Genomic DNA, 15,052 nt, shown 5'->3' with positions numbered 1-15,052 from the left:
GAGGAAGAGGATGCATTCCTCATATCCTAAACCGTACCGGTGAAAGGCAGCAGAAGACCCCAGCTGGTGTGCAAAGTGATGATAATAGGCACAGTGGTCAAGGCGCTAATCGACATAGGAGCTTCAGTAAATGTCATGAATGTGTGGTAGTACAACCGCCCTAGGCCCTGACCAACACAATCAACAACAAAGACCAAGATATACATCTACATAAGCCTAAGATCTCTTCTGCTAGTGTAATTGATATAATTGTGCAGCATGGCAACATACAGGCGCCAGGCAAATTCTATGTTACCAAGGAAAGGGGCAGAGACGGTATTGGGATGTCACATGGTGGAATTCCTCCAGTTAGTTTTCTTTGCACGAAAAGTCCATGCCCTGCAATTCGATTGCATCCTGGAACACTTCCCTCAGCTGCTTCAACAGCAAGGATGCCTGAAGGGAGGGCCGATTAAATAGCACATCGACATATTGATGAAACCAATGGAACTCCGGCACAGAAGGGTACCATTCCACCTCCACCCACTAGTGGAACACGAATTTGAAAAACCTGAACACCTCGGTGTCATTGAAAAGGTATCAGGCCCCACTCTACGGGTCTCACCAATGGTGACTAAGGCGATATCGAAACAACCAAGGACAATCAGGCTATGCGTTGACAAGTACCTCCCCAACCATGCCATCAAGAGGAAGAGGCACATCACTCCCATCACAGACAACATAATAGTAGGTCTTAATGGAGCCCACTGATTCTCTAAGCTTGATCTTCTCGCCCTACTATTACCAACTTCTACTTGACCCAGAAAGCCATTACATCACAACCTTTTCAACACACCTACGGCTCTGGTAGTACAAACTGTTAAACTTAGGGATTTCGTTGGCAGCAAAAGACTCTCTCTGGCCTGCAAAGGGTGATGAACATTAGTAACAACATCCTCATATATTCATCCATCCTTGAGGAGCACCACATTTGGCTGCGGGCTGTCCTACAGTGGCTCAGCGACCAAGAAAAGCGATTGTATTTTGAGTCCCAGATCGAATTCTTTAGCTATGTCTTCATCAGAGACAGGCTGAACTTGGACCCCGTGAACTCAGAGGCGATCCAGTGCCCCCCGCTCCTCGCAATGCAACAGAAGTAGGCAACTTCCTGGATATTTCCACATACTGTAGAACACTTCCTACCTACCCTAGCAATGCTCTCAGAGCCTTGACAAAGACAACCGTCAAATGGGTCTGGGGTTCCAAGGAAGATACAGCAGTCAAGATCATCGAAGAGACACTGCTGACCTTCACTACAGAGGCTGAGTTTGAGGAGTTCCTGGAACACCTGGGAATCCATCGCCAGAGGCTCACAACTCAATGCAGAAGGCCAATGGTGATGTAAAGTGATTAATATGCACCCTAAACAAAGACCTGTGTCTAGCTGTAGATGAAGGTGCAGATTCAGAGGTGAGCCAGCATTGAATCCTGCGCACATACCGGGGCACGCCTCACTGCACGATACGGTGCTCACCATGGGCCGCTGATGTTGATACGGTCTAGTAGAGACACGAGTCCCATGAGACTGCTATGGCAGACTCTAGTGTCTGGCCTGGGCGGCACAGAAGAGCAGTGTCAGAAGACCAATGACAGAGTAGCTATCGCAGAAAAGCCAAGGCTGATCTGGTGCCAGGAGACCAGGTATTGATTTGTAACCAACAACCAGGTGGGACATTCCGCATCCTGAATGAGAGAGGGTGATGGACTGTAACCGCGGTGAATGGTACCTTGGTGTCAGCCCATCCATGTACCGAAACGGTGGTTCGTAAGGTGTAATGGTTCGAGAAGGTGGGCAGCTGAAGAGATCATAATGGACAGAACTAGAGAAGTGACGACTACAACGGATGGACTGATCAAAGGGAAGAAGAACAGGGAACTCCATCTCTGACCACTACCAGCCAAGATACCGGGCCTGAACCTGCATCCACCACTGCCACCAGCCCAACCCACCCAAGAATACAGGCTGCCATTAACTCCAATGAGACGGGAGCATCTCTGGAATCAGCTCACAGCCAAATGTACGACTTACGCCCTAATCCAATTCTTAGCCAACAACTCTGAGATTTTGTATGCACCACCAAGCACCCCGGGGGGTCTTGTTATGAACTAACATTGGATGGGATGTAGTGAGCTACCCGGCACTCTCCGATGTATTGTGACCCCCAAGCAACCTGACATCTGGGCAAAGCCAGGTGCGGCCGGAGGGTACAAATGAATGGGATCGCGACAGCACGTGGTCAATCCTGTACGATACATTAGAGTGTGTGTGGGATCTTTTATCTCCCTTATGTTCAATAAATCAGATGTAACCCATGGAATTTTCGATGCTGTTTAATATTGATGTTAATCACAATATTTATTGATGAACTTCAATTTCCAGAATGCATTGTATTAGATCCAATATTTGTTCACTTTGTTTTCCAAACCAAATGCATTTCGGTGTGCCGCCTTCGTCAGGGGATAATCTATGAATAAAATGTTCTGCTATAAATCTATGTCATACAGAAGAATACTATTGTTTTTAATATTTACATTCTTAAAACCTGACTTTGTATGAAAAGTAATTCCGACGGTGTTTGGATGTATGTGAAACAGCCCAACTTTCTGCCCGCATTAGAAATTTGTACATTAGTGGATATGGGTCTTGGTTATATTGAAACGCTAACGATAATAGCCCTGTGTAGGTCGTTGTAGAGACGTTAATGCCAGTCACCGCGTTTAAAATGTGCCCGGTGCAGCTTAAAGTTTAAAATATAGTGAATTATTCATGTGTAGTAGTTGGTACGCGTCTCTGAAGGGCGTGAATCTGTGCTAACGATAAGCCGCGAGTTGCGTTTCTGTATATTAGTTAGAAATGTGCCTTATGTGATTAACAACAATATTAAACAGCATCGAAAATTCCATGGGTTACATCTGATTTATTGAACATAAGAGAAACTATTGAAACTTGAAATCAGGACGAATTCTGTGCCCGGGAGACACACCCCAAGCATTTGGGGGTGCTATTGATACTACAGTACTCTACACCTTGTTCAGAAGGTGATACCCAGAAGCACGAAACACCAACACAGATTCATGCGACAACCAGAGGCGGTGCACCAGCTGAATCCTTAATCTTGTATCTCCTCCCATGGTCTGACAGTGGCATCTTTATTTATTACTCTTTCGCAACCCACCAGAAATCAGCTGGTGACCCACCAGTGGATTACGACTCACAGTTTGGGTACCAATGAAGTAGAGCGCAACAAAATACAGCCCCGTCTCGTGATACATGCATTTAGGATGAATCTTAGACCGACCCCGGTGTAGAAGGAAAGAGTCCCAGGGAACTGGAGGTGATACCTCAATGAATCGGTGGATTGAAAGTAACAGAAAAAATTGTTCTCTCTTGAGATTGGCACGTAACGTTCAATTAGCCCCCATACTTTGCATTTATTAAATTTATTATATGCTCACTCATCAGGGATTGGAGAATAAATACGATTGACTCGGTGAAAAATCTTTGGTAAAGGCCTACATTTTCAAAAGCTTCTCTCAGATGCCAAAGTGAGTATTGTCACTCTTAAGAGCAGGAGTGTTCGAAGAATAATTTTGAGTCACTGAAGCCCTATGACGCCGATTGAATTAGATGCATTGATTGTCATCGAATATATGCGTCATGGGATTCCTGTATCTGCAATTCAGGGGGTAGGATCACAATCTCATCACACCAAACACCAAAAATGCAAAAGGACATAGAATTTATGAACTTACTAGTCTGCCCTAATATGGCCTTTCGCATCGGGGTCGAAAATCTTAAAGGCGTTTAAAAGTGTTTCCTCTGGGTCTGTGCCTGAAACAAAAGACATGGAGATGTTACAAAATTAAGCCTTGCACATACTTCATCTGGAGCAGATCTAGGGAGGTCGGATCCATGCCAGGTTTTTAGGATATAATAATAAATACACGTATCATCCATCAGAACAAATTAGAAAGAACAGCACACACGCATCCTATGCTGCACTTCTATGCCCCGCAACAGCACCAACCACTTAGGAACAACACAAAAGATCCATTAGGAAGAAAGCTCCCCATCCACCCAACCGGGCTGAGATATACTTAGAGGTGAGTTTCACCAAGCTTACAGCATTACAGGCATCAATAAGTAACAACAGAACACTAGACAAAAAACACATGAACATCAAAGATAGCTAGCAACAGCAACCCAATCCCCACAAAAGTATATACTGAAACCACAGATGCAACTATGCAACCCACACACTGCCAGCTGGGCACTGCGTATGCCAGCCTAAGCAGATGGCATGGAACATTACTACAAACTAGGACACAGTTACCACAACATCATACACATAGAAACAGCACAACTGCGCTTGATTACTCAAACCAAATAACCAGACAATAAACGTCAGGCTGATACAGACTCGAATCTACGGTGTAAAGGTACTTTCACTCCCACAGCGGTGTGCGGCTATACCAATATTAGGACGTGTAATATACATATCTCGCTAACATTACCATAGTCTGTGGTTATACTGAAAATCACGCATGAATTCAGCATTCCTGGACATATGCTGGACACCCTTGATCTACAGACATTACTAAATACTCCAGATGGGTAACAGTGCCCAGACAGTGCTATGAGCAGAGCTGTATTGGCAATATGAACTTTATTGTCAGACTACTGTCTGAGTCAAAGTACACATTTCCAAGGACACCCTCAGGAGTTTCCAGCACATATCCAGGAGAGAAGAGCTACCCAGGGTGAGAAAAGGTTAAAGGAAGGTGAATAAGCATTGGCAAACGCATCTCTAGATCACAGGTCTATGGTGTAGGTCTACGAGAGCTGGATCGATTCCATGGCAGAATTTCTTGGTACCCATCTGTGTAGAAGACTCCTGAATAAAGTCACTGAATCCAAATGTATTCAATGTGGATATCCTTAATATTGGGCAGACATTCCTCACACCACAATACTGTACAACCCTGCTCTAGTGGCTCTGGCCAGGTCCAGATTCTGTTTTCAGTCCTAGATATTTTTGCAAAAGCTTAATGTATTCTGGGTGTTGTAGTCTTGTTTTACCACCAATAAACTAACTAGACTAAAAGACTTGAATTCAATGATTTGTAGGTGAACAGTTCAGGACTTGGAGACAGTATCCGTATTGACCTGGAGTGAGATGACCACACTGAGGGGCATATTCACGAGAGGCCTGCCTCTTACGTTTGTGTTCAGTAAAGGTGGATTCTTGATTATGATACATATTTTTTCTAACACTTTGGTGTCTGCTATTGTACAACATGGATGTCTCAGTGTTATGGCAGTATATTGTATATCTGAAACATTAATAAATAAATTCTTTAAAAAAAAGACTTACATGAATTTTTGGGTCTGGCTTGACAGTGCATTTATAAGCCAGACCTATTGGTATTGCCAGGGCTCGCTCAATATGTACTGTATCCACCAAACAATATACCTTGTGTTTGCCCCTTCATTCTCTTCACTCAGATCTTACGTAAACTCTTTGGATGGGTACCTCGTGTGGCAATTACCATCTCAACTCAAGCTGGACTGCAGGTTGTTACACATGGACCATGTGTAGACAATCTAGCTGCTGTGTCTGGTGATCTAGTTATGTTACTAGAAAAGGATGAAATTGTTGTTTTCAACAAATGGTTTGCAATTGACATAAGTGAATTCGTTTTTCAAATATTTATTTGCAATTTAATTAGAAATTTTTTTTAGCAATGTGGACAGTGAGTCACAATTTACTGTGAAGTGCATTTCTTGCCAAAATGTTCCAGATTTGTTTTTGGAAGAATTAAGTACATTCCTCCGCACCCAGCAGTTTCACTACCATGACACTATACTACATGGCACTCAGAGCAGGCACCGTCTCCACAGCTCCTAACACTATACAGCTTCTCATCATCTCTGTCACTGTATCTTGGCGCATTCAGGAAAAGTAATATTGATCTGGCTTCCCATAATCTAGAGAAAAGAAACGTGCTATTCCAAACCTGACCAACAAATGCTCTACCAGTCCCAGCACAGCACGATAACACGAAATATTCCAAATAAATTGCTGACTTTGAGTTTAAAATTCAAATGTGCCACTGTGCCAGAGGTGTTTACCATCAGTCCACAAAGGATGCGTCAAACACAGATGTTTATGATAACCACTAACAAGTTAAATATATCCCATTCAGAATAATTGCTTATCATTGGATCCCATGTGGATATCTCGAACACCTGGCATGGATCCTCTTGGACTACCACTGGATAATCCTGCCCTACAGCCTCTCATGGTGTATTGAATCTGCTGGAAACAGCTTACTGTAAAGAAATACCTTCAACATTAGATCGTAACGCGATTCCAGTTTTCCTTACTAACTCATGTTCACTTTATTGGGCTCCATTCCTTCCAAAATGTCAATTCACTTCCCATGTCTAACAATTTTCTCCTGCCCTTGTCTTTCTCTCACAAAAGTGCTTTTTAAGGTTTACTTAGTTATCTTTGTGTTTCAAACCTCTGTTGATGTCACCCTTGAGTGTAGTTCAATACAATAAATGATCAGTTGAACCGGTATTGATGTACCTCACACTGGACCGGACCATATACCAGAGGTGTTCCGTGGTTCTTACTCGCTGCCACGTCACTGGTGACCACGGCTAGGGTAGAATCTGACGTCTTATGTAGTGAATGGCGCTGGTAGCGGCTTGTGTCTGCAAGGAAGGTACTGTGGAGTAGACCCACTTGAGTACTGTGACGCGCTGCCTTTAGTTGAACTGGGATTCCACGTGTCCACGTTGCTGGTGGAAGGTGCGCGGTCACGGAATGACCTTCCATGTATGTCACTCACTGATCTCAAGACCCACAGATCAGTGCTATCTCTTCAGGGCCTTCACCATCAGTGTTGGCACTAGGAGCCTACAAAAGGCCAACTCCTTCAAGTCCTCGCTTGGGTTCCCAAGCGAAGCGCACCGCCAGTGACGCACATGCATACGAGGCCTCCACAGCACATGGCGGCAGTGTGAGGGGCACCAGATGAAGTTGATACCCGCGCACTTCCTTGGGCAGACCGGCGCGTCTATGCAGCAATAAAAATTCTGTTCTTGGGATTTTGTTTTAGAAGATGGAATTATCCATGCATTATTGATTAGCTGGTAAATAAAGTGGTGGCTTTGATGTACAGGATCTCTGTTTTTGTATGCTAACAACACTCTCATCTGGTTGGCATTACATAAATACAATTTGTGTCTGGCATCAGGGCACCCGGCTCCTCAGTCCTGGGTCATGCCACCTCCCCTCTCCATCCTACGACCCTCCCCCAGGGTCGCCAGCTCGAAGGAGACCCTCCTCCCGGCTCTTAAAACGATACTTTGTTCACCCGCAGTCACTTCCGGCGGCCTGGTCTCCATCTATAATTGCACTACAAAGGCCTCGCATCCCAATTAGTTTTGATTGGGAATGCGCAGTGTTTTTGGCTCGGTTCAGTTTGCATGACAAACCCAACCAGAAGGGCGTGACAAAAGCAGCTGTGAGTCTCTCCCGTTCGCAAATGAAAAACCTGTTCTGCGAATGGCCAGCAGGAATCAGGCAAACTGTGCGTACGGGAGCGGTGGGGAGCCGAGGGCACGGTGTACCACAGGGAGGGGAGCAGCAAAGTGAAGAACGAGACAGAGGGGGGAGAGAATGGTAACAGAGCAGAGAAAGGAGAGAGGAAAAGAGGGAGAAAAGAGGAGAGCGGGAGGAAGGAACGGGTGAGCGAGAGAGAGGAAAAGGGAACGAATATGAGAAGGGAACGAAAGGAGAGTAAGGCAGAGACAGAGTTGTGGAAGACATATGGAAGCAGAAACAAAGAGGTAGAGAGAACAGACAGTAGAAAGGAGGAAATTGGAGAGAAGGGAGGGGAAGGAAGAGAGAGACATGACCCATGAGACAGCAAAGAGTTAGTAGGGCGGAAAGGGAGAATACGAGTACAGAGAAGGGGAAGTGGAAAGAAAGGTTGAGAGGGGAGTGGGAAGGAGATAAAAAAGAGGAGGGCGAGAGGGCGAGAAGGAGAGGAGAGTGAAGAAAGAAGTAAGAAAGAAGGATATGGAGAGCAAAGAGCAGAGTGAAAATGATGGAGAAAGAGGAGAGAAACAGACAGCAAAAGGAAGGGAGAATGAGGCTGAAGGGGGTGTGAGGAAGGGGAAAGGAAAGTACAAGGACGAGAATGAGAAGCTGAGCAAAGAAGAGAGTGAGAAGAAAGGAAAGGGAGAGAAAATAGGAGCTTTATTTGTGCCAGTGTTCGGTGGTACTGAGCACCTATTTCTGAAAGCCAATCACATGGTAGCGTCGACAGTCTAGTTGGAGCAGCACATATCACCTTAGAGGCGGATTCAAATGCTGGTAGTAAGGATATCCCGTCACAACGGCGAGGGACATCCATACCACCATGCTGATGGTTCGCCCTCTGAGTTTAGATACAGGCAGATTAGCAGATTATAGGTGTACCCATGGTGGAGACTACGCTGTCTGCACCACGGTTACACCCCTCCAATGGCCCGAGGGAGTAAAGACCAGCGGAAGCTGCACTCGATGTCCACCCACCGATTTAGACTGGCAGACATAGAGGTCATTTTTCACTGCACCGCCACCGTGAGTTTGGCGAACCGATGGACCGCCAAAGTCGTAATTAGGCGCTTAGTCTTTTCAGATTACATTTAGAAATTAAACTGGGAGAGATTAAAAGTCAATGAAGAGCATTTCTATAGCGCACGGCTACTCAGAAGAGTGTCCCGGCGCTTTTAGTCATGCAAAAGGTGAGTAGACCGGAGATCGCTGCCCATACTTTCCACTGGTGTCTAAATATGAAAGTTTTCCCCTCCTTTTTGAATTTAGCTTCTTCTTTAGGGATCCGTCTAAAATGATGCAGCATTTATCCCACACATTAGCTGCTTTAACCGTGAAGGAGGAACCTCCCCGATGCTGCTTCTGAAAGTGAGGAGTCACAATAAGACCAACAGAGCTAGAGCGCAACAGCCTCCCTGGGCAGTATGCATCGCAGGGCAGTGTGCCTCGACGCGTTCATTTAGGCACTTAGGTCCCCTATTGTGGAGGGCTTGGTGTGTTAGGGTCAGTGCTTGATACCTAATTCGCTGATGAATTGGCAGCCAGTGAAGTTTGCCCCAAAAAGATGACACCGAAGTGTATTTTGGAATTTTGTATCATAAGCGGACTGCCATATTCTGCATGACCTGCAAACGCTGGATCAGATATTCCAGGAGACCAAGGTACAGGACATTCGCGTAGTCCACCCTGGATATAATCAGTGATCTGACCACTATAATTTGGGCCTCACGAGGAGGCAAATGAAGAAACTTCCTCAACATGCGAAAAATCCCAAAACAGTGTTTCACCACTGCCGACACCTGTGCTCCAAATGAGAGCTGGGAATCAAACAACACACCCCCAGATTTCTGGCCACCGTTGAAGGTGGGGGCAGGGGGACACCGGTGGGCCAGGCCCAACACAGCCAGGAAGAGGATCCCACCCAAATAATAAGGCTTCTGTCTTATCAGGGTGGCACTGTGGTCTATTGGTCTTCAGCCAATCTTGTGCCACCAGACAATTGGCAAAGGCTGCCCTCGCCCTCTCAGGCTCCCCATCATACGTGGGCAGAAGTTGGGTATAATCAACATAAGAGATGATCTTTATATTTCAACTCTTTACCTCCCGAAGCATATGGTTTCAACCATACCACCTGCGTGTGTCCTTCAAGGAAAGAGCCCAACCAGCTCAGTGCAGAGCCCACGACTCCCAAGTGTTTTAACCTGTGCAGCAAGATGTTGTGATTCACAGTATCAAACGCTGCTGACAAGTCCAACAGCACCAGCACAAATCCAAACTACACTTAATGGACTCTGAGACCACTAATAATGTGGTCTTGGTGCTGTGGCGGGCACTGAACCCTGCTGAGGAGGGGTGTAGTAACTTATTTTCCGATAAATCGGTGGTGAGTTGCAGGTTTACCGATTTCTCCGGCACCTTTGATGCTGCTGGCAGCAATGAGACTGGGCTGAAATTTGCGAAGCATTCATGGTCCGCATGAGCCTTTTTTAATAGGGGAATTTAAGGGAGTGTCTTGTGAAACCAAGACATACCTACGCCAACCAGGCTGCACGGCTCTGCGGTTCCACAAAGAGTCTGGTTTATTGCTTTCAGTCTGTCCAGGACGGTGGGACGAAAACACTCTCTGACCTGCTTTGCAACATGATCAGAGCCGTCTCTCCGGTGCTTCCAAAAACAGAACATGCGTGTTATTCAAATCAGCCTTGCCGTTGGTATTTCTCGGCTTCATGCTGGACATTGTGGGGGGGAAGTCCATCCTTTCATTGCTATTGAGTCCTGATGCCTCTTAGCCCATTAGACCTGCTCCTCTGGGGCAGAGATTTGTGATGGGTAGAAGTCTGCCCTGCCCTTTTCCTTTCTTGCGGGCAGGATACAATTAACCTACCTTCCACTTGTACGCCACTTTTCATGTGATTAAATCCCACGAGCACCCACAACACACTTTCTTGTCCCCAACCAAGAACCTGACCTCGGTTGGGGGTTGCAGTTGAAAACATGGTCGCCAGGCTATATACCTTTGAGTTTCTCACCAAACATGGTGAGGAAGACGGTGAAGTTGATGGCTCCGGGCGCTTCTTTCACCATGGCTTCCAGTTCCTCGCTCTTGACATTGATGCGTCCTGAAACACAAAACATGGAGAAGACACTAACCCTAAAAACCCACCTGGAAGAGCAAACAGAGAATCCTGACGCATCTGCCCAGGGAGACATTAGGTATTGAAAACACTTTACCGTAAGGGCGGGAAAAACACATGTTCAGTAATGTTGAGAGGAAAATCAACGCCCCCTATTAAATTGCGGATCAGCTATTCACATCTGAAGTGGGGCAAAAGCAGGGGTGAAGGCATGCATGGTTTGGAGGGGAGCGTTCCTCACACCTGCAGGGTGACGTGTGCTGTTCCCTGTGTCATTAACTTAGAACACAAATTCCTCAGGAAAATTAGATCGGGAGAGCAAAAGCGAGGGAGGAAAAAGAAACGTCAAGAACAGAGACAAGTAGAAATGGTTAAGGGTAAAGGAAATACTAACGGAAATGTATGTCGGATATTAAAAGGAGCAGAAGGAAACACAAGCAGGTACAAGTGATAAAAACGGAAAACAAATTGGAAAGACGCAATTAAAAATTAAGAGAGTCGCGTTAAAAGGAAATAATACATTAAAATAAGGGAGGAGATACATAGAATCCCTTTGCCCCAGTAAGTGAAAGAAAAATGTAAGAAAACGTAAAATGCAAAATAGGACCTAGAGATTACTTAACTTGCGACTAACTTTCCGAGAATTCTCCTGAGAAAAAACATTTGGAGCCCTTCATGGGTTAAAGCTTGTAACTGCTGCCCTGGTGGTGGTGAACAGATAACTCCCCAATTCAGCAATCAGCGGCTAGAAGGTGACCAGTGAAGCTTTGCTAAGGGCCTGACGCCTTTGTTTTTGGTTAAGATCTGCAAATTATGCAGGGTGGACCATGTGGCAAGTGCAGTAAAATCCGTAATTATGCATAAAACATTGCAGCCACAGAACTGCATACCCCCCGTGGTTATGAGTGTATATAGTGCTGCTGTCTTTAGGTTTATATTTCCTTCTTTTTATTTTTTATTTAAAAGCCATTTTAGTCTGTCATTTCTGTCTATTGTCATAGACACATATACACTAATACATATAGCTTGTATTTTATGAGTGTGCAATTTTTCAGTTAAATATACAGCGCTAGTGAATGTTTCTGTAATTTCTATAATTTATTAATTGTTGCTTCTTAATTTTGTTTTCTGAGAGCATTGTGTTTGTAAATTAAGAGTCAATGGGCCATATGTATCAACACATTTCTCCATAGACACAGAATGGGCAAACGCCTTTGATACATCTGGCCCTATATATTCAATCTAATAAATATGTCTTTGTGACTTGGGCTGTTTGGAGCCAAGGATGTAGCTATCACTAGTGCAGCAGGTAAAGATGGTTCGTAATAAGTAGCTATTTTTTTTACTCTCGTATCAGGCGATGGATGTCAAACTTTCTTCTTTGACACTTTTGCTACTCCAGTGTTCGCAAGAACCATGGTTTTAGTGACGTGGCGTGCACCTGCCTATGGGAAAACCTCCTGAACTCTCCTAAGATTGACAGTATTAATAGGGCCATCAATGAATGATGTCACAGACGGTCTCAGAACCCAAGCAGACATGATCAAAGAAGCATTCTGGAACGTCTATTGTTGATGATTGTTAGGTAAAGGGGCTTGTGTTTTTTCTCTTCACTAGATAGCCCCTTTAAATATCAAGTTGTATAAAGGAAAAAAAGGCGTCCATAAAAAATAACGAGCTATTAAAAAATATAAAAAAGTAAACAAGTTGGCCCGTTCTGAGGCCAAACAAGAGGTGCCCCCTAAACATGGCTATGTCGCGTTTCTATGATTTTGGGTGAAATGACTGATCTATTGTCTGGCACATCTCGTTGCAAAATTGCCTTTAGTGCAGTTTTACCCAAAGCAGCGAAGGTGTCTCTCAGGTCCCCTTTATCGATGAAGCCGTCTCTGTTCTGATCCATGATGGTGAATGCCTGGAGAGGACAGAAGACTGTGTTATTCCTTCATAGTGTCACACGCCCGCCACACTCAATTTACAGTTATTAATGCTACAATCTTATATAAAGCGGGGTCTGAAATTCAGCAGTAATATTCCAATGGGGTTATAACATTAACACCACTAGTAACCACCACTGCTACCTCTAGCCCAGTGGTCTTCAAACTTTTTAATGCTGCGCCCCCCCAGTGAAAAAATAAAAATCATCGGGCCCCCTTAGAATTTTTTACACTTATTTTATTAAACTGGCAATGTTTAATATGTCTAAACTTATTCAAACATGGCAGTTAAGTTCTGTTACCCCTTTCAAAAATGCAATGAAAAAAATGATTGCCAAACATACTATTCTCGTCAAGCAGGCCTAACTACGCCTCAGTGTGATTATTTGAGAAGGGGGTGGGCGTTTTGAAGAATATTTGGAGTCCAGTTCTCTGTTGACACCTCCTCCCATCCAGGGTATAAATGACAAAAGGTTTTAGTGATGGTCCATGACAGACTGGCTTACTGCCACTCATTTTTTCCCACTTGAAACAAAGCACTGCTATCAGCAGAATTCTTGGTTTGGCCAGAGCCTGGTACCAGGGCCGGCTCTAGGGCAGTGCGACCGGTGCCACCGCACCGGGTGCTGACTTCACATGGGGTGACTGTTTGCTTAAAAGCACCTGCTGCCTCCTTCCTGGCGTCTAGCAATTTTCAGTCAACAATTAAAATGCCAAGAAAACTCCAGTGATTAATGTTCTTCCTGCAAGATCAGAGTTTTGTCAAGTAGAAGTTTTGACTTATGGAAGTTTTGAAGGTAGCTCAGAGGGTTAATATGCCTGCTGCTGCAAAGAACATGTACCAGGCAGATCACAAAGTTAATATAATGTAAATAGGTCAGTGGGTTACTGCTTTTGTCAGAGACTTGCTTTTGTTTGTTGCAGTTTACAGTGAGCTATTATCTGTCATCAGAGAACTGCGTGCAGACTTCAAGGTATAGATTAGAGCGAATGGATTTTTTCCCCAGACTTTCATTATTCTAATGTTGCAAAAAGGGTTCATTTCGGTACAAATCAGTTCTTGTTATTAAAGAGAGCCCCAAACCATTGTGTTACATCTTGAATTCAGAGTTTGTGCTTCTCCAGACCAAGTACTCTGCAACTGTACTGCCTGCCTGGATGGATGACATGTGAATCCACCCCTTGTTGTCCTCTGTCTTATGTAACATTTACTACACACTGATTTACACACCTATGATTGATTGCCTCTGTGTAGTGTGTGTGTTATGTAAAGTGCTCTTACACCCTTCACTTTTATGAGTGATGCCATAAAATTAATTAAATGCATCTGAGAGAAAGGTTATGGAGACTGTTAAAAGGTGGTGGTGAGGGTATCTGTGACTGAGGGGGTCTTTGGGGGTGCCAAAAGACATTGTCGCACTGGGCGCCACCAGTGCAAAAGCCAGCCCTGCCTGGTACCCTCCACCCCTAACCTGGGATCACTAGAGGCCCCCCCAGGAGGGGCCGCCCCTCAGTTTGAAGACCCCTGCTCTAGCTATAGAGTTCCAGGGCAAACAATATGTGGTAAAAGTGCGTAACACAATGTACTAACACTGCATCTGATGTACCAAATGTGTATTCCGTTTTTGGGGTGTTACCATCAGGCGCTGGTTAGTGGTAAGAGTCCTAAAGCCAATGGTCAGGACAACTGGAATTATGGAGCAGGGGAGAGCCAAATTATGTGGCAGGGTTGAGTAAATTATGCGGCAAGAAAAGGCAAATTATTTTGCGCAAGGCATCACATTTTGCGATCTTAATACTTCATTATTTTGTCATTCTTTTGCTTGTTAACACTGTCTGGGTGCTGCTGGCACCTCATTTCTACTAGTTTAATGCCCATTTATAGCAGTAAGCAATAGAAAGGTGGCGTGTCAATATTGGCAAAAAGTTGTCCACTGTGCGGCTACAAATGTCGCTTTATTTTTAGTAACAATAGAACAGTTTGAGCTAGAAACTATTTTTTGTTACTGCAGGACTCTAAGTGAGAATGTTCGCATCAGCAGAATGCGCAGCATCATTAACCGGTAAAGCTACTATGCACGGTTCCATGGTGGATAAAGGGGCCTCCATTGAAATGAAAAGGAGTCTGCAGCTGCTTCCATTGGCTGAGTCGGAAGAGTCGCGTGCCTGTATTCGCTGATTTAGGTAGCACACACGCTTGATTGGCTGACTCCGGTAGAAAGACACTTCATTGGCTTAATCGTGGATTAAATATGCTTTCGTTTTCTACATCAGTCAGCGAGCATGCCCTCATTCACAGAATAAGGCAGCAAACATGCTTCCACTA

At 44.8% G+C, this 15,052-nt stretch overlaps 1 protein-coding gene across 2 annotated transcripts in view; it reads right to left on the bottom strand.

The window, feature by feature from the left end:
* The window catches only part of LOC146859171 (myosin regulatory light chain 2B, cardiac muscle isoform), a 164,326-nt gene that overhangs the window by 47,877 nt on the left and 101,397 nt on the right, over window positions 1–15,052 (bottom strand). For both annotated transcript variants that reach the window (XM_085649845.1, XM_085649844.1), the window contains exons 3-5: window positions 12,629–12,704; window positions 10,670–10,774; window positions 3,793–3,871 (exon numbers count right to left, since the gene is read on the bottom strand). In XM_085649845.1, the coding sequence (XP_085505971.1) occupies window positions 3,793–3,871; window positions 10,670–10,774; window positions 12,629–12,704 (260 nt within the window). The remainder of the gene's footprint in view (window positions 1–3,792; window positions 3,872–10,669; window positions 10,775–12,628; window positions 12,705–15,052) is intronic.

The sequence above is a fragment of the Triturus cristatus genome, chromosome 3_2 (genome assembly GCF_964204655.1).
Source record: "Triturus cristatus chromosome 3_2, aTriCri1.1, whole genome shotgun sequence".
Classification (NCBI taxonomy): domain Eukaryota; kingdom Metazoa; phylum Chordata; class Amphibia; order Caudata; family Salamandridae; genus Triturus; species Triturus cristatus.
This window is presented reverse-complemented; position numbering and strand designations above follow the sequence as displayed.